This window comes from Schistocerca gregaria, chromosome 9 (assembly GCF_023897955.1).
Source record: "Schistocerca gregaria isolate iqSchGreg1 chromosome 9, iqSchGreg1.2, whole genome shotgun sequence".
NCBI lineage: Eukaryota > Metazoa > Arthropoda > Insecta > Orthoptera > Acrididae > Schistocerca > Schistocerca gregaria.
This window is the reverse complement of record NC_064928.1, coordinates 237,706,955-237,733,092: the sequence shown is the minus strand read 5'-3', so window position 1 is coordinate 237,733,092 and position 26,138 is coordinate 237,706,955. Positions and strand designations below refer to the sequence as shown.

Here is a 26,138-nt window from a genome sequence, read left to right as displayed (position 1 = left end):
CATGGCAGCATGCTTTCCAATATCTGTATCATCACTAAGACACCCCTCCACTACTTTGCATGTACCACTTACTAGATTTCGAATGTAGAGAGGTGACTGTGCAGTACATCCTTTCAAGGTTAACTCTAGAGCACATACACCAAAGTATATCAGACAGTGTCCTGTACTGATGCAGTTAGGTTATCTACATATTTCTAGCACTTCGATCATAGTGTGTAATTTACGGTTACGACTGCCCATCTTTCCCTATCTGGGTGGGAATCACAGAGTATTCTCGCATTCATGGGATAAAGTTGGAGATTGAAAGCAATCCATGCATTGTCTTTGACCAACCCTCCCTGCAACACTGTCGCCGATTTAGTTTGCAGCTGACCAGATGTTGGAGGCTACTATACCCACTACATTCCACATCTCATGAAGGAACAGAGCAACCTGAGTCCGTAACTGCTGTTCAGTGAAGACTGTTCTGCACAACTCTTACTCATTGCACCCATCCAAGTGCACAAGATCTCTCCAGATGTGCACATGTTGAGGAGGTTAGCACTCCTTGTCAGTGTATAGTAGACATGACAGTGTTGTGGTGATATAACAGGTGGTTAAGAAGAAATGTGTGGCTTATGCATAAGGGAGCTCCAGATAGATAGAGGTTGAAGCACTTTACCTAAATCAAGTGTGCTATCAGTTCTAAAGTATTGTTTATTGTTCCAGCATCTGGGGTCAGCAGCAAGAAGGTCGCCTGATGCATGCGGCATTCTTGACGTTTTTTATCAAGCCGAATCTCAAGAAGCTGCTGCTCTCTTTCTTGCTGCAAAGTGTCGCCTTGCGGTAGGATTGCAGCCGGCTGGCGGGCGCACTGATCTCTCTCCTGCTGTGCCTCCGAGATCGGTTTGTTGATCTGCCTCTCTTGACGCTCCTTCATCGCTCGTGCATCAGCCAGCTCCTCAATGACGGAGGTAATTGACTTCTCCCTGAGCTGCAACTTTGGTGCGTCCTTCGGCGTGATGGTGCTGGAAGCAACAGGAGGCGCTGCTAACGTCCATTTCTTCACCATTGTCCGTCTTCGTCGCAGGAGTCGTCATACGTGAGGGGCCAGATAAGGCCATCGTCCGAGCAAGCTCATCCGAACGGTGATCTGCCGACCCGTCTTCCTGTTGAACACTCCGTGGAAACTCTCGTTTATCCAAGACACGCTTGCGCTTCGGCCTCTCAGCGCGGTGTGTTCACGAGATTTCAATTTCCGGTCCGTATCGTCTGCGCAGCCAGACACTATCCAATGTCTGGGTGCTCGCTGTACGGAAAGAATATCGCAGAACTGCATGCGATCTTTGTTATATTTATTTTGTGTACTGGGCTGTAGTGTATACACATTCTGATGGGTTTGTGAGTGTAGGTGTAGGAGATACGTATGTGAGAAATTGTGACTTTAGGAGAACTCATACGTACTAATTTCAGTTTTCGTGTGCATTTCACAGACTGCGTATTTTGAAAAGGGTAAGTACTTTGTAATGATGATCATCGGTATGTCAGTAATTTATTTTCCCCTCAAAATAACAGCGCTGTAGGTCGTTGAATGGCAGTATAAATAAAGAAATGGCCAGGAGTTAGGAAATATTACATGTGAAGCCAAATACATTGAGATTTTTGTAGTCAAAATGTATGAATCGACTAATATCCAATAGTGTCCAGATATTAAAAACCTAAAATACATATTATTGATGTTCCACAATAATATCATTTCGTAGTTCGTTATAAACCCCTTTCTATGTATTCAAGTTCGTAACATGTTTGCGTTCCACCAAGTACCGACGGAGTACTCAATAAATGTTGACTTATGTAGTTATTACTGAATCTTAGAAGAGAGTTTTTAAATTTCCATCTTGTAGTAACAGGTGTCTGAAAGCTAGGATGAATTAACTAGCGGAAAAGAAAATTCAGTTTGCTGCATACATATATCGTTTTTCTGATGATATGACATTCTTAAATGTACACCTTAGTTGCGTTATTGCAAGTACTCAGTTTGCACATTTGCTACAAACTGGTACTATATTGCTCCCTCAAGAACAGCTAAGACATGGCAGGAAAGTTGGCCGAGTTTTTTGCCGCTCCTGCAATAATTAGGTTTCCCAAGTACTCCAACTTAACGATTTGCGCTTCGCTAGTGTCGCTGATGAATCTGTTACAACAAATGTCAATCCTCAGAACTTTTTTCATTATTAGTAGCTGTTTGTCATGTGCTCAAACAAATTATTACACAGTTACTGCCAATATATGTATACAGCTTGTAGTAATATGTTAAATCTCCTGTTGGAGTGTACTCTTCGATTTTAAGTATGAATGTTCAAGATTAATTTATGTTCAGTGTAGTGATTAGAGGTAATGTCTTGTTCATAGTGGTGGTAATATTGTTTTAAAGCATAAGCTGGTTTGATTTTTCTATGGAATTGTAACAACAGCAGTTTCATAATTGCTTTGAAACTTTGCGGTGACATGCATGCAGTGTTGAGAGAGACTTACTGATGTTATAGGTAGCAACTTATTTTTTGCTACAGGTGGTGATCAGCTTTGCTGAGTCATGGATTGGAGACCTAATCAGTGAGTATTGAGTTCAACATATTCACTATGGCAACCTATATTTATCTGTAAAGAAACTTGTTTCCTGCATAAATAAAGCCAGTCATCTTTTTGTGTTAGATTTTGCATTATTGCTGAGTGTTGTCATTTACATTGTGGTTTTGACCAAGAAGTAATATGACTTGTAAATATCAAAGGAAGGAAACTATGTTTGGTCGCTGGTAATGGCTGTATTGACAGGCAGTATGAATGTTCATCCTGTGGGGGTGCCCTGAAATTAGCTTTACATGTGTCAATTTTATTCCATTAAGAATGATGTGTTTGTTTCTATCTGGTAGGAGGTTCTGAAACAAATAAAAATTTATTTATTTAGTTTTTGCTGTGATGTCATCAATATGATGGCTTTTGTAAACATTTAATATTTATGGGTCTTAGTGACGTAAGTAGTAAATACAACAATCTCTCTTTCTCTGTCTCCATCCTCTGACAGACAAGAACGCCATTCCTCACTGAATGTTCGGTATTATTCTTTTAATACAACCTGGTAAGGCTCCCACACTGATTGAATTATTCAAGAGTCTGTGGAACTTGTTTTGCAAGCCACTTCTTTTGTGAATTCATTATATTTTCTTAACATTTCCCCAGTTAATCTGTCTGGTATCTACTTTCTTACAATTTGTTTTATGTGGTCATTCCAATTATAAGTTGTTCCATGTGGTTACCCATAGACAACAGCAGCATCCATGCTTTGCAGACTGTCCAACTTCATCCACTAAATCATTAATATATTTTGTAAACACTAATTGTCCATTCATGACCCCTTGGGGCACTCTTGAAATTAACTTTACATGTATCAATTTTATTCCATCAAGAATAGTGTATTTCTTTCTATCTGCCAGGAGGTCCTGAAACCAATCCAAATTTTGTTATTTATTTAATTTTTTGTGTGGCATCATCAGTATGAGGGCCATTACAAGCATTTAATATGTATAGGTCTACTGCTAAAAGTAGTAATTACAACAATCGAAAATGCTTATCAAAATACATTACAATTTTTACACTTCGTAGTCTGACAAGAATCATTAGATTACCACATATATAAAGTGTATCTTTTATAAAATCATCTCATTAATTTATAAAAATGCTTCAAACATCTTACCCCCATCTTATGGTTACATTATGTTACAGTATACCAGTGGTATTTTTATGTTGTTGTTGATGTTGTTGTTGTTGTGGTCTTCATTTCTGAGACTGGTTTGATGCAGCTCTCCAATGCTAAATTTGTGATCCCCTCATGCCTCAGAACGTGCCCTACCAACCGGTCCCTTCTTCTTGTCAAGTTGTGCCACAAACTCCTCTTCTCCCCAATTCTATTCAGTACATCCTCATTAGTTAAGTGATCTACCCATCTAATCTTTAGCACCACATTTCGAAAGCTTCTATTCTCCTCTTGTCCAAACTATTTATCGTCCACGTTTCACTTCCATACATGGCTACACTCCATACAAATACTTTCAGAAACGACTTCCTGACACTTAAATCTATACTCGATGTTAACAAATTTCTCTTCTTCAAAAACGCTTTCCTTGGCATTGCCAGTCTACATTTTATATCCTCTCTACTTCGACTATCATCAGTTATTTTGCTCCCCAAATAGCAAAACTCCTTTACTATTTTAAGCATCACCCAACATAATTCAACTACATTCCATTAGCCTCATTTTGCTTTTGTAGATGTTCATCTTATACCTTCCTTTCAAGACACTGTCCATTCCTTTCAACTGCTCTTCCAAGTCCTTTGCCGTCTCTGACAGAATTACAATGTCATCGGCGAACCTCAAAATTTTTATTTCTTCTCCATGGATTTTAATACCTACTCTGAATTTTTCTTTTGTTTCCTTTACTGCTTGCTCAATATACAGATTTAATAACATTGGGGAGAGGCTACAACCATGTCTCAACCACAGCTTCCCTTTCATGCCCCCTCGACTCTTATAACTGCCATCTGGTTTCTGTACAAATTGTAAATAGCCTGTATTTTACCCCTGCCACCTTTAGAATTTGAAAGAGAATATACCAGTCGACGTTGTCAAAAGCTTTCTCTAAGTCTACAAATGCTAGAAACATAGGTTTGTCTTTCCTTCATCTTTCTTCTAAGATAAGTCGTAGGTTCAGTATTTTCTCACGTGTTCCAATATTTCTACGGAATTCAAACTGATCTTCCCCGAGGTCGGCCTCTACCAGTTTTTCCATTCGTCTGTAAAGAATTCGCGTTAGTATTTTGCAGCTGTGACTTATTAAACTGATTGCCCGGTCATTTTCACATCTGTCAACACCTGCTTTCCTTGGGATTGGAATTATTATATTCTTCTTGAAGTCTGAGGGTATTTCACCTGTTTCATACATCTTGCTCACCAGATGGTAGAGCTTTGTCATGACTGGCTCTCCCAAGGCCGTCAGTAGTTCTAGTGGAATGTTGTCTACTCCCGGGCCCTTGTTTCGACTCAGGTCTTTCAGTGCTCTGTCAAACTCTTCCCGCAGTATTGTATCTCCCATTTCATCTTCATCTTCATCTGCATCCTATTCCATTTCCAGTACATCGCCCTTGTATAGACCCTCTATATACTCCTTCCATGTTTCTGCTTTCCCTTCTTTGCTTAGAACTGGGTTTCCATCTGCACTCTTGATATTCACACAAGTGGTTCTCTTTTCTTCGAAGGTCTCTTTAATTTTCCTGTAGGCCGTATCTATCTTACCCCTAGTGAGATAAGCTTCTACATCCTTACATTTGTCCTCTAGCTATCCCTGCTTAACAGTTTTGCACTTCCCGTCGATCTCATTCATGAGACGTTTGTATTTCTTTTTGCCTGCTTCATTTACTGCATTTTTATATTTTCTCCTTTCGTCAGTTAAATTCAATATTTCTTCTGTTACCCAAGGATTTCTACTAGCCCTTGTCTTTTTACCTATGTGATCCTCTGCTGCCCTCACCAAATAGCAGAGATGTTCAGTTGTTGACAGGCACAAAGAAAAGAATGAAAACTTTGCTGGTTTTCAGAAGAAATCTTCTTACGAGCTAGAATGCAAGTAGATGCGCGTATGGATCCCCATCCCCCACCACGCACAGGCACGCCACCCAACATGCTACCCACCCCAATCCACCTGCAGAACTGCAATCCAAGCATTGTGTGTCCAGCTGGCACAATGTAGGTATGTGCATTGGTTTTTGTATGTGTGTGTGAATGGGGGAGGGGGGGGGGGGTGCAGTCTAGTTTGTATTTCAACTCAGTGTCTCAGTTACTATTTGTTGTGTGGTCTCATTTACTCCTACCTCACTGTCCATTTCATATCAAACAATAGAAACTCCATGTAGGAGTATCAGTAATGTAGGAGCAAACAGATTGTTACTTACCATAAAGAAGACATGTTTAGTTGCAGACAGGTACAATTAAAAGATGCTTACACAAAGCCTTCAGCCACAACCTTCATCACCAAAAAAGAAACATGTACCATTCGTACACACAAGATTCACACTTCTTGCACACAACAGCCAACTCCAGCAGCTCGCACCAGAACACCACTATCATTTGGGATGGAACCAGTAATCTGGAGGGGGTGGGGAAGGGGTCATACTGTACTGGTTGAGGAAAAAATGGAATGCAGTTTGGCAAAGCGTGCAGCAACTAGAATGCCAAAAGATGCAATGTGAGGAGGTTGTGGGGGGGGGGGGGGGGCAGGTGGGAAGGGAACGAAAAATGAGAAGGGAGGGGGATGTGTGGGTGCATTGGCATAGGGTGGGAGATGAGATTGGGGAGAAGATGATAGTACAGAAGGAGTGAGGAGTGACAAATGGGTGGTTGATGTGGGGCAGTGTGTTACATAGGTTGAGGCCAGGATAATTATGGGAGTGGAGAATGTTTGGTAACAATAACTCCCCTCTGCACAGTTTGGAAAAGCTGGTGGGGGGGATAAAGATGACTTGGGTTGTGAAGCAGCCATTGAAATCAAGCTCAAGCATGTTATGTTCAGCTGCATGTTGGTCTACTTTTCTCTTGGCCACAGTTTGATGGTGACTGCTCATCCTGGCGGACAGATGGTTGGTAGTCCTACTAATATAAAAGCAGTGCAATGATTGCAGCAAGCTGATAAATGACTTGGCTGCTTTCACAGGTGGCACGGCCCCTGGTGGGGTAGGATAAATATGTGACAGGACAGAATAGGAAGTGCTTTGTTTGTGGATTGGGCAGGCCTTACACCTGGTTCTTTCACAGGGATATGATTCTTGAGGCAAAGGGTTGGTATTGGGAATGGTATAGGGATGGACTAGAATGCTGTGGAGGTTAGGTGGGTGATGGAATACCACTTTTGGAAGGTTGATCTTAGAGAGGATGTTCCTCATCTCTGGACATGATGGTAGGTAATCAAAGCCCTGGTGAAGAATGTCGTTCAGTTGTTCCAGTCCAGGGCGGTACTGGGTGATGGAGGCGGTCATGTATGCATGAGGTGTGCTTGTTTGTGTTTATGGATGGTGTGTGTTTCTCTTTTACTGATGACTGATGTGGCCAAAAGGTTTGTGTAAATGTCTTTTAATTTTGCCTGTCTGCAACTGAACGTGTCTTCTATACAGTAAGATCTGTATTTTCCTACATTGTTGTCAATTTTATATGAAAGTTTGGTACACTGTTTGTGACTCATCAGGTACATGGCTACAAGTTTCGTTGGTATTTAATGCCCACAGTTTAAGAGAAGCCCATAGTTACCTGAGTCAAAGGTTTGCTCAGGTCTAGAAATATTCCAGCTGTGTGCATTCCCAGTTCTATTTACTGTGGTCTTCATGGGAGACACTGACATCAGTCGCCATGCTAAGGCCTTTCCAAAATCCATGCTGTGACTTGGTAAGCATTTTGTATTGTGAGACAAAAGCTGTGAGTTGCAATAGTTTAACGGTTCCAAATATTCTACTGAAGTGAGGGTTAGTGATGTCAGTCAATAATTTGAAAGGTCTTCCTCACTCCTTTTCTATTTATGAGAGTTACCCAGAAAGTAATGCACTACATTTTTTTCTCACCTGCCACACCATACAGCAATCTTTTCTAAATCGCTTTGCAACTGATACTGGTCTTTGGAAGACCTTACTAGACGGTAAATTACAGCATCTGCGAACAACCTAAGCGAACTGCTCAGATTGTCACCCAGGTCATTTATATAGATCAGGAACAGCAGAGGTCCCAGGACGCTTCCCTGGGGAACAACTGATATCACTTCAGTTTTACTCGATGATTTGCCGTCTATTACTACGAACTGCGACCTTTCTGACAGGAAATTACGAATCCAGTCGCCCCATAGGCCCGCAGCTCGATTAGAAGTCGCTTGTGACGAACGGTGTCAAAAGCTTTCCGGAAATCTGGAAATACGGAATCAACTTGATATCCCCTGTCGATAGCAGCCATTACTTCATGAGAATAAAGAGCTAGCTGCGTTGCACAAGAACGATGTTTTCTGAATCCATGCTGATTACATATCAATAGATCGTTCCCTTTGAGGTGATTCATAATGTTTGAATAAAGTATATGCTCCAAAACCCTACTGCAAACCGACGTCAATGATATAGGTCTGTAGTTCAATGGATTACTCGTACTACCCTTCTTAAACACTGGTGCAACCTACGCAATTTTCCAATCTGTAGGTACAGATCTATCGGTGAGCGAGCAGTTGTATATGATTGCTAAGTAGGGAGCTATTGTATCAGCGTAAGCTGAAAGGAACCTAATTGGTATACAATCTGGACCTGAAGACTTGCCCTTATCAAGCGATTTGAGTTGCTTTGCAACCCCTAAGGTATTTACTTCTAAGAAACTCAAGCTAGCAGCTGTTCGCCTTTCAAATTCTGGAATATTCCATTTGTCTTACCTGGTAAAGGAATTTCGGAAAATGGCGTTCAATAACTCCACTTTAGCGGCACAGATGTCTCAGTTGTTGACAATAAATATCAGCAGTGGTGAGTACACCTGGGGGAAGCAGCTCCATAGTTCACCATACTGTTACTGGTCCACCATATGCATAACATTATCTTTTGTGCATGTGCACAGGTCTTTGTAGGGGGAGTTCCTGCTTTGTTTGAGCTCAGGCATTCCTTTCTTTACATTATGTTAGCATAAAGACACCATTGCTCATCACTGCTTATAATAAAGGATAGGAATGGTTGGGTTTGTTCACGAGTCAGTTGGCGACGGACAGGCAGGGGTGCACCTATGATTTTTGTGACTTTGGCATGGAGCATGCTGTGCCCATACACCCTATTTTTGAACCTTCCCCATGTCATGCAAATATCACACAATGTCAGGATGATCACAGTTTATCACATTTGCCTGTTCTCAAGTACACTACATCTACATCTACATCCGTACTCCGCAAGCCACCTGACGGTGTGTGGCGGAGGGTACCCTGAGTACCTCTATCGGTTCTCCCTTCTATTCCAGTCTCGTATTGTACGTGGAAAGAAGGATTGTCGGTATGCTTCTGTGTGGGCTCTAATCTCTCTGATTTTATCCTCATGGTCTCTTCGCGAGATATACGTAGGAGGGAGCAATATACTGCTTGACTCTTCGGTGAAGGTATGTTCTCGAAACTTCAACAAAAGCCCGTACCGAGCTACTGAGCGTCTCTCCTGCAGAGTCTTCCACTGGAGTTTATCTATCATCTCCGTAACGCTTTCGCAATTACTAAATGATCCTGTAACGAAGCGCGCTGCTCTCCGTTGGATCTTCTCTATCTCTTCTATCAACCCTACCTGGTGCGGATCCCACACTGCTGAGCAGTATTCAAGCATTGGGCGAACAAGCGTACTGTAACCTACTTCCTTTGTTGTCGGATTGCATTTCCTTAGGATTCTTCCAATGAATCTCAGTCTGGCATCTGCTTTACCGACGATCAACTTTATATGATCATTCCATTTTAAATCACTCCTAATGCGTACTCCCAGATAATTTATGGAATTAACTGCTTCCAGTTGCTGACCTGCTATTTTGTAGCTAAATGATAAGGGACCTATCTTTCTATGTATTCGCATCACATTACACTTCGCTACATTGAGATTCAATTGCCATTCCGTGCACCATGCGTCAATTCGCTGCAGATCCTCCTGCATTTCAGTACAATTTTCCATTGTTGCAACCTCTCGATACACCACACTGATGTGGATAATTGAGGATTAATGCATTTAAATTATCTTCATCAAATCCTGAACATCTTTCAGAAAGTGGAGTGTCACTGACGTCAAAATGACCCTCCTTAAAACAAGAAAAACCATTTTCTTGCTGTTCTCTATGGCATTATTTCCATAAATAGCACAGGTGTTTCTGGCTGCCTCCATTGCTGTCACCCCTGTACTGAACTCAAAACGGAAGAATATGTTGGAAACATTCTGATTTCTCCATTTGGCAATTGCTTTTTTTTCATCCATAACTCTACTCACTACCTCCAAATGACAATATGTAAACTCAAATAGCAACTGAACTGAAAATAAAAAATGATAAAAAAATAATAATAGATAAATGAACCCATAATAAATTCCATAATAAATGGAATACCAACATATAAAACAAACTCCATGAATTTATGCACCGACCTAATACATACAAAATAGCATAGATGCAGCCAGGTCATGGGGCCATATATGTGTGTTCGCATTGCGTATATGTGAATGTATGTGTGATTTTTGTTCCAAAAGAAGAACTTTTGGCTGAAAGCTGAAATGTTCAGTAGTCTTTCAGTTGTGCTTGTCTGTGAATCAGTGCCTCCTCTTTGTTGAGTAGCAATCTATCCTTTTCATGATGATGTTTTTTTTTGTTCCTAGATTTTACATTGTTTTATTATTATTATTATTATTATTATTATTATTATTATTGTTATTAGTATTACTATTATTACTGGGCAGGTATTACATTACTGTTCAGTGAGAACTGGTGCTGTAGACCATGTGTTGCTTCAATTGTTTGTACCATTTGACAGTATGTTCTAAGCTCCAGCAGTTCTTGTTGTTTCATCTCGACATTCTGTCCAATAACTTCCTAGAGAACATATAGTGACAAGTGTTTCTTTTATTATTGTATTGTGTTTCCTGTGGTCTGGCTTTCAAAGTAGCTATCCTTTCTACTATAATCATCTCGCCACCAGTTTGCGTTCTGCATTAAATTGTTTCAGGAGTCCTTAGCTCTCCAGTCTTTCTAGTTCTTCTAGTGCCATTTTTGGATACAATATTCATTCACAGGTCTTTCTCAGCATTTCTCATGTTGAAACATTTTGTTCTGTTAGGTGTTTGGCCACTGCTAGCAGGCAATATTTATGCCTCGTGTCTCTCCTAAAAGTTGCCAGATCTCATTTCCTGGTCATTTGAAAGCTATTATTAATTTAATTTTTGTGACCAAATGTAGTAATGATCCCAAACAAAGACTGCTCATTCAGTCTTTCATGAAAGATTAACTTTCAATAGAAAATGTTGTTTTAATTCTAACTACAGACCATCAACAATGGACAGAGACAGAGACAGAGACAGAGACAGAGACAGAGAGAGAGAGAGAGAGAGAGAGAGAGTGAGAGTGTATCCTGTGGCAGAGCATGCTGTATAACATGACAGTTGTGACCTTGTGCCTCTTTCACAGGTGCTATCTGGATTCTTCCACCCAGCATTAATCTACATTTACATCTATGAGGATAATGTGTAATTCACACTTAAACACTTAAGTGCCTGGCAGAGGGTTCACCAAAGCACCTTCACAATAATTCTCTATTATTCCACTCTCAAACTGCACACAGGAAAAACAAATATCTTTCTGTGCAAGCTCTGATTTCTGGTACTTTATTATCAGGATTGTTTCTCCCTATGTAGGTAGACGTCAATAAAATATTTTTGCATTCGGAGGAGAAAGTTGGTGATTGAAATGTTGTGAGTAGATCCCACCACAACAAGAAACACCTCTCTTTTAATGCCGTCCACCCCTGTATTGTGTCTGTGATACTCTCTCCCCTGCTTCTCGATAATACAAATTATACTGTTCTTCTTTGAACTTTACCTATGCACTCTGGTAATCATATCTGGCAAGGATAACACACCAAGCAGCAGTACTCCAAAAGAGGACTGACAACTGTAGTGCAGGCAGTCTCTTTAGTAGATCTATTGCATCTTCTAAGTGTTCTGTCAATAAATTGCAGTCTTTGGTTTGCCTTCCCAACAACATTTTCTGTGTGTTATTTCCAATTTAAGTTGTTTGTAATTGTAATTCCTAAGTATTTAGTTGAACTCGCAGCCTTTAGATTTGACTGATTTATCGTGTAATCAAAGTTTAATGGTTTTTTTACCACTCATGGGATGACCCCACTTTTCATTATTTAGAGTCAATTGTCAATATTTGTACCATACACATATCTTATCTAAAACAGTCTGCAGTTGGTTTTGATCTTCTGATAATTTTATTAGACAGTGAATGAAGCACCAGCTGCCAACAACCTAAGGTGGCAGTTAACATGGTCTCGTAAATCTTTTATACAGATAAGGAACAGCGAAGGGCCTATACTACTACCTTGGGAAAAGCCAGGAATCACTTGTTTTACTCAGTGACTTTCCATCAGTTAGCTCTCAGGGGCTTGGCATTCATTTGCTGGCTACGGGCTTGGCGACCCAGGGGTTCCTGAGCTGGGGACTGGTTAGTGCTGCCAGTCCCCCTGCACCATAAACTCTGGGCATGCATTAGCGACCACCGTGTGGCATCGCTATGGAATGTTGTGTGTCTCAGGGGAAACCTGTATAAAGAACCCTTCAGTCTCAAGGTGTGCATTGTGTGTCTCAGGGGAAACCTCTATAAAGAACCCTTCAGTCTCAAGGTGTGCAGTGCACTGATGAGATGCATGGCTGCTGAGGTGGAACAGTCATTAGCGGGCGACCTCTGAGGAACCTGCTGCACCTCAGTTGTATAAGATTTACTCATGCATGCGGCGCTCTGTCCGAGTGGACCCTTATTTCCCTAGCTGCTCATGGGACCAAAATGGATCCTCCGAAATCTTCCTTTCCTCCTCCCAGTGTAACAGGTGAGCCACTGGAAGGTGCTAACACCCCAACTAGTGAGAGGGCTTGGGTAGCCAGCCCTCCAGATGCGAAAGTAAGACAGCACACAGCAGTAAAGAGTAACAGAGCACAGGATGGTAATCAGAATGCGTTTTTAGTAATCAAACAGAAAGAGGGTATTTTCGAGATGGTCTCGCCTTTTTACATCCAGAAGAGCTTAGAAGGAATTGCTGAGACTTTAAAATCTGTGAAGCAGTTGCGAAATGGGACGCTATTGTTTGAAACATCCAGTTCCCAACAAACTGTTAATCTACAGAGTGCAAAGTGCCTGGGCAAATATGCCATCAATACAGAGATCCACAGCACTTTGAACTTCACCAAAGGTGTTCCAAATGCCAGCATTTTGGGCATACAACCCTTGGGTGTAAAGAAGAAGAGACATGTGGAAACTGTGGTAAGGCCGCTCATGAAGGAGTTGGTTGCTAGTCTCAAGCTAGATGTATAAACTGCTCTGGGAAACACCTGGTGAGGCATAAAAAAAAAATTAAAGGTCCATGCAGCCTCCCACATTTGCTTTGACTTTTGCGTCCATTTTTCAGAAGCCTACTCCAAAATATGATGCCTCTATAAATTGGAGACGGCGAGTGTTGGCACAAACACTGCACATGTCAGTGCACTTGCCAGGCAGCAAGTGATCCAACACAGTAGCCCCCCCTGCAACAGCAGACAAAGCTACAGTGGCCAACTTGATCGAGACCTGCCTGAGCCTGTTCAGAAGCCCAGCACAGCCATTACCATTCCTCCTCCAGCTCAAGCAAAGCCCGCAAAACCGTGAAAAGCTACTGTAAACAGAAACAGCTGGTAAAGTCAAGTGATAAACCATCCGACCATGTCGATCTGATTCTGCATGATGCTTCATGTGAATCTTCCTCAGAGCTGTTGGAGTATGAGGGATGTGTCGGGCAATCATCTCGACCCATGACTGCCGTTCCTCCTGCTCCAGTCTCTCCACCCAGGCGGAGAGACAGGTTGAAGTTGCTACCCGCGTGATAGATGGTTCCAATCTTTAGTGGAATTTGTAGAGTTTCAGGACGCATATGGAGGAACTTTGTCTACTCTCTCAGGGTAGACCACTGTGTCTGTGTCTCCAGGAGACTCTTTTTCTGTCAGTCGTACACTCCTGAGCTTCGGGACTATGTCCTCCACAAGAAGGACGACGTGAGTGGCGAGAGAGCTAGTGGAGGAGTCTGTATTTTCGTCAATACTGACTACCACTCCTCGCCTCTCTGCCTTACGATGAATTTACAAATAGTTGCCGTATCAGTGCACTTGCATCATCCATTGACATTATGTTGAGGCTCTTGGTGACCTCCTTACACAGCTCCCCCACCTCTTCATCCTCTGTGTTAATTTTAATGCTCACTATGTACTTTGGGGCTCTGCAACTAACCTGTCTGCAGGGAAGGGCAGTCGAGAGGTTTTTCATGTCCTCGTGTGTGTATTTGCTAAATACGGGACAGAGCACACACTTTTGCACTGCAGCTGGGTCGTTCTCAGCCATTGATCTCTCACTTTGCTCTCCAGCCCTTGCTCACGTGGCTCAGTGGGAAGTGGTCGCCGACTTGCCACTTGCCAGATGGGGTGGAACCCAATAGGAAGCTGCTGCAATGGGTGCTCTGTAGAGCAGAGTGGACACTTTATGAGCAACTAGCCCAGATTGAATACTGTGCCGATGTTGAGGAATGGGTGGATCATATTACCAAAATGATCCACCACACTGTTGTGGCATCCATTCCACAGGACAGAAGAGGCACCTTGTCCCTTCGTGAAGGGACAAATGCCACTCTGCAATCAGGACTAGGCATGCGGTTCTGTCTAGGTTCAAGTGTCAGCCAATTGTGGAGAATCCTGCAGCCTTTCCGATGGCGAGGCCAAGGTGTTGCCGGATTATTCGGGAGAGCAAGAAGAGGTTGTGGCAACAGTTCCTGAACACCATTACTCACTCCACAAAGAGTTCTATTTTATGTGAGACCATCAGGCAAATTTTAGGGAGAGGTGCCCAATGGCTGCTTTAATTGGGAGTGGCACACTGCAAACCAATCTGCAAGACATTGCCCAGTTGATGGCGGCCTATTTTGCCATGGTTACTGCAACTAATAGTCAGGATCCAGCTTTCCAGTGCCATAGAATGGTTGCTGAGAGTGGCAGTTTGGATTTCCGGTCTGCCTCTGATGAAGGTTACAACTGCCCATTCTCCATGTGGGAGCTGAATTCTGCATTGTCTGTGGCTTGTGACACATCCCCTGGTCATGATAAAATCCATTGTAGTATGCTGCGACACCTCACCAACAGAAACAAAGGTAGCCTCCTCGCACTTTTTAATGCCATTTGGGCGTCAGGCCATTATTCTGACTCGTGGTGTGAGGCCATTTTGATTCCTCTTGTAAAACCTGTGAAGGACTGTGCGCAGCTGAGTAGTTATCGCAGTTTTGCCCTCACTAGCTGCCTGGGAAAGGCCTTGGAGTGGATGGTCAACTGCCGCCTGGTCTGGATGTTAGAATCCAGTCAACTCCTTAGTCTCTTTCAGTGTGGGTTCAGGAGGTATTGCTTCACCTTTGATAACCTGGTCCTCCTGGAGGCGGCTATACAATAGGCTTTCCTGAACCGGCATCACCTTTTACGTATATTTTTTGACATCGAGAAGGCCTATGATACTGCTTGGAGGCATCTTATCCTTGAGCAGCTTGGCAACTGGTGTTTTCGTGGTTGTCTTCCCATTTTTATTTGGTCCTTTCTCTCGCCAAGGTATTTTCGATACAGAGTCGGTGGCATTCTGTCTGAGCTGTTTGAGCAGGAGAACGGTCCCCCTCAAGTTAGTGTTTTAAATGTGACTGTCTTTGCCACAGCTATTAATAGTATTACCTCAGCAGTGCTAAGTCCTGTCCAGTGTTCTTTGTTTGGGGATGATTTCTCTGTGTTTTTTTGTTTTTCTCCTCTTCCAGTCTTGCCATGACAATACATTATTTGCAACTCACTCTTAGACATTTGGATTAATGGCCGCAGAAGAGTGTGTTTAAGTTTTCAACTGAGAAGTCTGTGTGTGTTCTTTTTAACCATTCTCATTCCATTTTAAATTTTCCTGAGTTGATGATAAGGGATACTGTTCTTAATTCTACAGACATAGTGAGGTTTCTGGGCCTTATATTTGACAGCAAACGTACATGGTTGCCACATCTTAAGGGCATGAAGAAACTGTCACTTAAGGCTCTCAGTATTTTAAAATGTCTTAGTCGCACTACACGGGGAGCAGACAGGACTTATCTGCCCTGGTTTTATAGGGCATATGTGCGATCTTGGCTCGATTATGGTTGCACGGTGTATGGGTCTGTGAGACCTTATTTGAAAATGTTGGTCATGGTGCTTCTTGAAGGCATTCAATTTCCACTGGGCATTCAGAACAAGCCCCATACCAAGCCTCTGTGCAGAGGTTGGTGAACCGCCATTTCACATTAGGCAGTGTCTTCTTAGTGTGCGCCAGATGTATAAAACTCTGTTCACACCATACATACCTGCATACCATATTGTTGCTCGGCTTCCACTGGCATGGGTTTTTCATACCAGGCAACGTGCAATGAGGCACTGTGGGATTCGTGCACAGGATTGCCTTCTAGAGACGGACGCGGCTGGTCTTAATGTTTTACATCGAGGTTGGAGCAGATTTCCACCCTGGCTCCTCCAGAGACCTAGAATTATTTTAGATTTGACTAATTCTAAGAAGGATAGTTACCAGATTTTACATATTGATCTATGTTTCATGGTCATTTACACTGATGGCTTCAAACCTGGGAATTCCCTTGGCTGCTGCTCTGTCCTGTTCCCAGACTGTGTCACCAGGATTTGCCTTCCCGTCGAGTATACGATTTTTTCAGCAGAGCTCCACGTGATCCTGAAGGCACTGGAGCAGATGTGTCGTCTTCTGGGCAAACGTTTCCTCATCTACTCCAATTTCCTTAGTGCCTCACAATCATTGCAGAACCTGTACCCAGCTGAGGAGTTGGTCTGGCTCGTATTTAGCCAATTGCACTTGCTCCAACAGTGGGGTAATCACATGTAATTCTACTGGGTGCCTGGTTATGTATGGATATGGGGCAATGAACAGGCCGATCGGGCTGCCAAGGAGGGCCTGCATAGGACAGGACGTGACACAGTGTCCTATTCCCTCGCAGTATGTCGCTTCTGTCCTGCCAGGAAGGGCGTGCAGTTGTGGGAGGAGTGGCTGGTGGTGACGGCCAATAAGCTGTGGTTGGTGAAGTCCACAACCTGGCCATGGTGCTCCTTCTGCTCAGGTGGTATGAAGTCACACTCACTCGTCTCTAGGATTGGGCACTGTCCTCTCACACATAGCTTTCTATTGTGGCAGGAGGATCCCCTATTTTGTGATGCCTGTGTTGAGCACATCTCTATCCGCAATGTTTTAACGGAGTGCATTTTATACTGTGATGCAAGGGCGGCAGCAAAATTAATGGGGATCTGCCCTCTATTTTAGCTGATGATGAGACGAGTGTACTTAGGGTTTTAAAGTTTTGCGATGTGTCTGGCCTCTGGCCTAAACTTTTAGGCTGGAGGTTTTAGTGTGTTGTGGTGACTGGCACCTCCTTTTTTTTTTCTTTCCTTGCAGTCCACTAGCCAAATCCTCTGTTATATTGTTTTAGCTCCTTCTACCACTTTCTTCCTGTGTCATTCATGTTTTACTGCTGACGCCATGCTTTGTCCCATGCTTTGGTGTATGGCCGTATGGTTTTCCACCCTTTGTTACATGTGTTTTACTTGCTGTTTTATCTTTCTGTTCTGGGTCTTTTACCGACACTCGTCTCAATCTGTTTTTGTGCGGATGCTAAAGACCATGCCATCAGGTGCCCTTATCACCATCTCCATCCATCCATTTCCATCAGCTACTATGAACCGTGACCTCTCTGTCAGGAAATCATGAATCCAGTCCCATAACAGAGCTGATATTCCATAAGCACACAATTTTATTACAAGCCACTTGTGAGGTACAGTGTCAAAAGCCTTCTGAAACTGTAAAAATGTAGAATCAATTTGAAATCCCTTGTCAATAGCAGTCAACACTTCATGTGAGTGAAGAGCAAATTGTGTTTCACAAAAACAGTGTTTTCTAAACCCATGTTGACTGTGTGTCAATAGACCATTCTCTTAAAAGTAATCAGTCATATTCAGACACAATATCTATTCCAAAATCCTGGTGCATATCGATGTTAATGACACAGGTCTGTAATTCAGTGGATTATTCCTGTTGCTTTTCTTGAATATTGGTGTGACCTGTGTAACTTTCCAGTCTTCAGGTCTTTTGTCAAGCAAGTGGTTGTATATGTTTGTTAAGTATGGAGCTATTGCATCAGTATACTCTGAAAGAGTCCTAATTGGTATCCGGTCTGGACTGGAAGGTTTGCTTTTATTAAAAGATTACATTGCTTCACTGCTTCGAAGATGTGTACTTCTAAGTACTCATGTTGGCAGCTGTTCTTGATTCAAATTCTGGAATATTTACTTTGTCTTAATTTATGTTAATTTGTTCAGTCTGAGCCTATCTTCTCAGTAACTATTCCGTTCTACAAACCCTTTTAGTTTTATAATCTGTCTCTTTTTTTTTCCACCCCTCCACACACAGTGCACTTAGCTTTTTTGCTCTTATTAACTCTTGGTCGATGTTTTGTAAGTAATCTCAATAATGCTTATTGCTGTTCCTTCCATGTCTAACTTGCAGATTTTCTAATGTCATCTGGTGCAGTTCTCAGCAATCGGCCTTTACTTTTCATCGCGTCATGTAAGTCTTGCCTGACCCAGAGTTCTTGGTGACTTTTCCAAACTCTCTCCATTTCCTCAACCCCACCAGTCCTTTTTCTTCATCCGTCTTCCTTTCCGTTCAATCGTTCTGCCAGGAGGAGGAGTCTGCCAGGAGGAGGAGTCACTGAGTCTGAATGCTTGCGTAGTTTGGTTCCACATTTAACTTTCTTATAAAATTTGTGTGACTTGTAATGTATCTACTACAATGGTACATTTAATTGTTACATGCTGTAGGTTTCTTGATTAATTCTTTTAAACAGTAGTTTTCAATAACGCTTAATTTTTAACCTGTTTACAAAAGAATGCAATGTGCTAAATCTGTGTAGAAGAAATTGCAGAAAGATAATTTTACAAGACGGCAGATCTGCTGGGGTTGCAGATTCACTCTGGTATTGCCTTGCCTGCAGTAACAGTTTTCTGTGTACAGTGCAGGTACAAATGGGTGCTTCATACTTTTACAGGCTATTTCTTAAATCTTGACAGTCCTCCTCCTGTTGTCTTTGACCATTTGGGTGGACTGTCTTCAATTTTTAGACTCAATATACTGATTTGTGCACATCTTTCTTGGGTAGCAAAATGATAGTCTTGCCTACTATGTAATAACTAACTTTCAAACCTTACAGATAGTTGTAGCCTTTTAATTGTTTCTCCCTCAAAAGGGCATTTATCTTGTATTAGGACATTTGCTATGGGAAGTTTGCTTGGTGGATAGGTCAATTTTTAGCCCATAATCTTAAAAATACACGAGGTCTGTTCAATAAAGAACGATCATACTTTTTTTGACAACATACGTATACTCATCCTCATAATTTTGATGGTCCTTCTCAAAGTAGTCTTCCATGAATGCAATGCACTTGCCCCAGCATTTCTGCCAGTCTTCAAATACATGCTGGAAACCATTTTTTTGAGAGGTCCTTCAAAATCGCCTCCACAGCCTTTACCAGTGCTTCTGATGATTGATAATGCCTCCCACATGGGGCTAAACCCGTACTATAGGGAGGGTGAGGGATGTACTTCACGTTGATTTTTGCAAGATATTCAGCAACAACATTGGCAATATGTGACTGCTCGCTATCGTGGTGCATCATCCAGCCTGCTTCACGGAAATCTGGTCATTTGCGCTTGATATCAACTTCCAATGTTTTCAGGACATCCCTGTAGTATTATCCAGTTACAGACGTGTGTGCAGGTACAACATGCTGCTACAACATTCCTGAATATTTCCAGAAGTAAAGCTGTGAGTACCGGCTGTGAGTCGTGCTTCGGTAGCTCAGATGGTAGAGCACTTGCCCGTGAAAGGCAAAGGTCCCGAGTTTGAGTCTCGGTCGGGCACACAGTTTTAATCTGCCAGGAAGTTTCATTCCTGAATATCAAAGAATGAGATGACCATAACTTTCCCAGCAGAAGCAACCACTTGGGTTGGTGATGGAGATTTCCACATTGAGTTTTGCTGTTTGCTCTCAGGATCAAAATGGTGTAGCAAAGTTTCATCAGCAGTGATTACATTTAAGGGAGGGGGGGGGGGGGGGACAAAAAAAACTCTGGATCTTCCTTTAACATTGACTTTAACTGTGTGCAGACCTGCACACGAGTGTCCCTTTTATTCGGGAATTGACAGTCTAGGAACCCATCGCACACAAACACGTGTTGTGTGCACTTTTTCTGTCACTTGTGGGTGGCACCCAGTGAAATGTTCAGTATTTCAGATAGTGATCTTAAGGTAATTCATCGATCCTCTCTCACAATGACAGCAGCATTGTTGATGTTTTCTTATGTAAGAGCAGTAAATAGAGCACCAGGTGCACCTTCCTTTGATATTGGTCATTCCCCCTCTTTAAGCATTTTAAAGCACCTTCGAGCTGTGCTGTAGGGAAGAACAGACACTCCATAGGCCTCCTGTAACATTGTATAGGCCTCAGCTGAAGTTTTGTTGAGACGAAAACAGAATTTCAAAGCCACATATTGTCCCTCACGTGTTACCTCCATTGCAGCAGCAGGCGATCCTGAACATTTCTGACCTTGGGAACCAGGAGTCCCAACAATGAAACTATTACAGCATGTTTGTTGCACATTAAGCTAACAGGATATCGTAAGAAATTTTAGCACAAGAAATTATGACCATAAAAAAATTATGACCATTCTTTATTGAACAGCTCTCGTAAGTGAAAATAGAACAGTCCCTAAAGTGTAAATATCTATAAAAATGATTTTTAAATTGTTTAGATTGTATACATTGGCAGAATCACTGTTTCCAGTCTTGGTAGCAGTGTTGAAAGGCTTCAACTGGTAGGGCCTTTAACAAGTTGGTCATGTCGTTTTGAATATTCTTGAGAGACCCAAAATGACAACCTTTTAAGACATTTTTCAATTTTGGCAAAAGAAAAAAAAATGTGAGCCAGGCCTGGAAAATAAGGGTGGCTGTGGAGCAACAGTAATGTCTTTAGAGGTAAAATATTCTGTTATATACAAGGCCGTGTGACGGGGTGTTGTCTTGATGCAGACAACTCACCTGTCTTCATTGTCTGGTCTCACTCAATTCACCCTTTTCTTTAGCCTTTTAGGGACACTTCTGTAAAACTGTTTGACCAGGGGGAACAAATTCTTTATGCACAATACCCATGCTGTCAAAAAGGCAAATCAGCATTGTTTGGATTTGCTCATTTGGGCTTTTTTCAGTCAAAGTGATGATCTCCTTTCTCACTCACATGACCAATTTTTGCAATTTTCCCAGCACACTGACATAGTAGGCAGCGTTCACTATTTGGCTGTGGGGAACAGACTTTCTGTGGACCACACTATTGGCATCAAAAAAAGACCGTTGACATTGTTTTCACTTTCAATTTGCTCAGTTTTGATTTTTTTTTTTTTTCAGTTTTGGGGATATTGAAGTGTATGCCACTTGCAGCTTTGACATTCTGTTTCATTGCTGGTAATGATGTCCAAGAAATAAGTTAAAAAATCAGCGCATTCGAGAAATTCAATTGCAAGAGGCACCTGATGATTCCTCCGATTGCCCATCAAAAGCTTGGGAACCAGTTTGGCACACACCTTCCTCATGTGCAATTTATAGTTCACTAATTGTACAGTTGCTTTGGGACTGTTAAGAGTTTCTGCAATCTTCTGGACACTCAACTGATAGTCAATTGAACAGATCGCACACATGGCCCAAATTGTCATCGGTTTTGGTGCTTGATGACCGTCGAGTGTGTGATTCATCGACTACCTCTTCCTGGTCTTCCTTAAATGCTTTCATCCACGGCGAAACTTGCGAATTTGATAGAGCACTGTCCCCGCAAGCTTGCACAATCAATCAGTGACCTCCAGAAGAGATTTGTTCAGTTTCAAACAAAATTCACTGCATAATGTAGCTCAGGTGACTATTTCATTGCCTTTTGAGATGCAGGCACTAAACAGGGGTGCACAGAGACAGCAGTCCTGATGCCCCAACTGCCCAGACAAGAGTGGTGAAGGCATCACTGTGAAGCTGAAAGTCCCTCCCCCAATTAATCCAACCATTTGAAATTCTATGTGGCCACTTGAGGTACCAGCACAAAAAAATTCAGACATTTGCTGAGTAGAAACATCTTACAAGTTTTGAACTGCACATAGTGTGGCATTTTGAACTTCTGTGACAAAGATTTGCTTAGATATCATATATTAATGTGTGTAAAAGTTCCGTTAATGATGCTTTCTAAAACTAGACTGAATTCAGTGACAGTCCATTTGCCGCTACCAGTCATTAATTTTTGAGAAAAAACACTATGCTGCATTTTAAAAGCTTTGGAACGATGTTTCATGACTGTAACAATACATAAACTATTTTTCATTCTGATTTCAAATCTTATTTTGGTTTTTCTTTGTCACACCAGATTTTTTTGTGCAAATCACATCCGAAGTTTTAGCTGAAATCACATTTTTTCTAACAGGAATTTTTTTTAATTGCATTAAAAGTTAATCATTTATTTTGTAATATTGTCCAGAATCATTACACACTGCATTAGATGAAACAGTGGCACACATTTATTCAAAAATGCTAATAATTATTACAAAACCAGCACATGTCTGACAGTTTAATTTCCGTTAGCTGATTTCACTGTGTCGAGGTCTTTCTAAGGTGGGATTGAAAGGTCTCTTATTCGATTGTCTCCGTACTCCAATGTCATCTCTCAGTAGTATAAAACAGTTTCAAGCCATCGTGTTTGTTCGTTCCACCTTCCCTGGTATTTCCCTTCCATCTTCTTGATATCCTCTTGGAACCATTATCCTTCTTCTTCACTGACATTGGCATGGTTTGCAGGAAAAAATTCAAAATGTGAATGTGGAAAATGGAGCTTCACACATGTGTTGCATCCTAATTTCGTGAGACTGCAACATTACTTTAACTGTGGTTTTACAATTTGGATGTTTGTTGATGCCCAAAAGTTGGGCACTACATTGTTAAATTAAACCCAGGCCCTTTACACTGAATTCATTGTACTTTCAAGCAAACTGTCTTTCATTAAATTTCTGATCTGCGGCTCCACAGAGATGCCTTCTTTAAGTTTCTCATTAAGTACTTTTGGAAATCTTGTTACTGAGCACAGTAGGCTGTCACCATCTTTTGGAAGTGCTTTAGTGAAGGGTGTCGTTAATCCAACCTTGCTGTGATGAGGTGGTCATAGTATCTTGCTTGGATGACCAACTGCTTCATTTATCATATTCTGTGAACCAGGTTGAAGAGCGAATTAGTTAAGTACCAGTGCTGGTTTTTCACTCAGCTGTCCCGCTCACAAAAGAAACTAGACATTTTTGTGTAGCCAGATTGTTCATCAACTTAACATGCTAGCTACTTGCAAATTCCCACATACGTCCTAGAATGTTTTTCATGATTCACAGTTTCAGCACAGCATTGAGGCCCAGTGTACTGAATGGACAACAAGTATTGAGCCAAATAAATTTCCATTATGGAAGAGTATGCCTTTCAGGCTACATTTTGATCAGTCTGTAAACAATCTCCACTGCTTTGTATCATAGATCACATTAAAGATATTCAATAAACCCTCAGTATGGCAACAAAAAAACCCTATGGTCTTCTTCTTTAATTTATTAATTTCTTTTCATGTGCCAAAAGAATGATACTCTGGCTGACTTTAGTAGATGACCCAAGCAATTTGGGAGCATCTTTTGTCAGATTCAGGTCACATGTTAAATCATTTAGTTCCTTTTGATTAAATAACTCTAGTGCAGCTCTTCCAGCTTGTAATCATCACTCTCCTTTTCTGAGTTGCTCTCCTGTTGCAAGTCTTCAACAATGGAAGGTGGAGTTGGAGGAGGGGGCTTCACTATGTGTAACTGATCACAAGACTGAATAAATGTTAGGATATTTTATATCCTCCTTGCTTTTTGCGCTGTGGCCTGTGATGGTAACAGTACTAAGGGAAAACAAAGAGATACACATGATTTTGTGGCTCCTTCCAAACTATGGGGATTGCAAAAGATATTGATTTCCTTTTCCCATTTTTCCACATCGTCTATGCATTGATACCTGTACGGTCTACCTTGTGTGATGCCCAGCTTTGGTTACTATCACCAAGTCTCACACACAAAGTATGTGTAGTACATATTTTTCATGAAGCTATTAATGTCATATTTCACTTAGTTACGTAGCTACCACATACATAACAGAATGCATTTGGGCTACGGGACCACTTTCGGGAACTCTTTACTGAGAAACTGCAAATCTACATTTAACAACACAAATGTAACCTCGTAACAGTATAGCATACCAAACAGCTAGATGGGAGTGACAGGCGAGGCTAACTACTCCAAATTACTAAAATAACATTTCCCTTACTTGCAATAAAATTTCTCTTTGTGGAACTTGAGGTTAAATGAAAAATGCACTTATTTAATGTGGAAAAACTATATGTTGTAACAGATCTGAAATCTGCACTAAAAAGTAATTCAGAAGCAGCAAAAATTACGCAAACATCAAAAATCATGTAGAAAACCTTTTTTTACATTTTCAAGTGTTGAAATTACTCCATTAGGTTTTATTATAATACCTATATGTACTAGTTTGGATTTTCAGCAAAGTGAATTATTTCTGCTTCTTGGATGTGTGATAGAAGGTCCATTATATGTAACAAGAACAAAGGTGACCCCATATTAATTCGTGTTCTAAAAATGTAGATTTTATCCCCATACTGAAGTTGCTGTTTCATTGTGTGCAACTGCTGAATTTCTCAGTGCAACACGTAGCATCCTGATAGATAGAGAAGATGAAACCAGTTAACAACATGGTCTTTGATCCCATAATATTTGAGCTTCTGTAGGAGAAACTGCAAACTGAAAATCATGTGCATTTGACATATCACAGAAATTACCAGTTGGAAAAATTTTATCTTTTAAATGTTGTATAATTATACTATTTAGTGTATCAAGTGTGAAGGCATTTGCATGCATAATTTTTTTCCAGCACCTTCATGGTGGAGATTAGTCTTAGTGAGACCGGTCAGTACTAATTAACATCTGTCTTATTGCCTTTATTGTAAAAGGGTTGACAGTAACACATTTCAGTCTGTCTGGAAGTATCCCTCATTATAGTGATACATATTGGAGTATTCATCGTATATCAGTGAAGAATAGTAATGCTTCAGATCCTTTTTTTACTCGTCTGACGACCACTCAGCACCCCGACCGTACGGCGAGTGTTACCTTTAGTCTTATAGGGTGTTGGCTGTAGGCTGTGTTCTTCTAGAATTCTGAGCCCGTTTATTGATTTAATATCTCTCGTATAACAGGCGGGTGCTGACGCAAGTCCCAGTCACCAAAGATCCGATTATAGAAAGAGGACCAGTACTATATGGCGGCAGAGGGAAACCACAATACCAGCGGCAGCCGCTGCCCGCGGTGCAACCACACCGACCGCTGCCCACGGTGCAGCCGCGCCACCCGCCACCTGTGGCACAGCCACCTGTCGTACAGCAGCCAGTGGTGCAGCAGAGCCACTACCAGTCGCCGCCTGTGGTGCAGCCGCCTATCGTACAGCAGCCAGTGCTGCAGCAGAGCCACTACCAGGCCCCACCTGCGGTGAAGCCACCTGTCGTGCAGCAGAGTTACTACCAGTCCCTGACACACAGCACTGTGTCATCCCAGGCTGTGCAGCAAGCAGCGGGCATGTTTGCACAGACAGGTAAGGAAACTAGACTGTTCTGTCTTACAGTAGCTGTTAATAGGCATCTCGCTTCTTACCTAATTCTTTTTACGCTAGGAGGGTGTGCTGTCCGCTTCTACATTTATACCCCACTAGCCACCTTACAATGTTTGCTGGAGGGTGCTTTGACTACAAGAGCCACTTGCTCTCTTTCCTGTTCCAGCCACAAACAGTTTGCGGGAAGAACAGTTGTCAGTAAGCCTCCGCGTGAGCACGAATCTCTCAAATAAATTTTTGTTTTGTTTTTTGTTTTTTTTAGTTAGATTTATGTAGGGTGAAGCAGTATATCGGTTGACTTGTGTAGGAATGTATTCTCTCAACAATGTAGGTAAAGACAGATTGCTATTTACCGTAAAGAAGACACGTTAAGTTGTGGACAAGCACAGTTAAGACACATACATAAAGCTTGTATCCACAGCCTTCATCAACGAAAGAGAAACACACACCC

General features: G+C 41.7%; 1 protein-coding gene across 1 annotated transcript in view; it reads left to right on the top strand.

The window, feature by feature from the left end:
- Positions 1-1,077: 1,077 nt before the first annotated feature.
- LOC126291657 (nuclear RNA export factor 1-like) overlaps positions 1,078-26,138 on the top strand; it is a 143,115-nt gene continuing 118,054 nt past the window's right edge. The window contains exons 1-3 of the mRNA XM_049985230.1: positions 1,078-1,491; positions 2,550-2,592; positions 25,278-25,669. Of these exons, the coding sequence (XP_049841187.1) occupies positions 2,573-2,592; positions 25,278-25,669 (412 nt within the window). The 5' untranslated portion in view covers positions 1,078-1,491; positions 2,550-2,572. The remainder of the gene's footprint in view (positions 1,492-2,549; positions 2,593-25,277; positions 25,670-26,138) is intronic.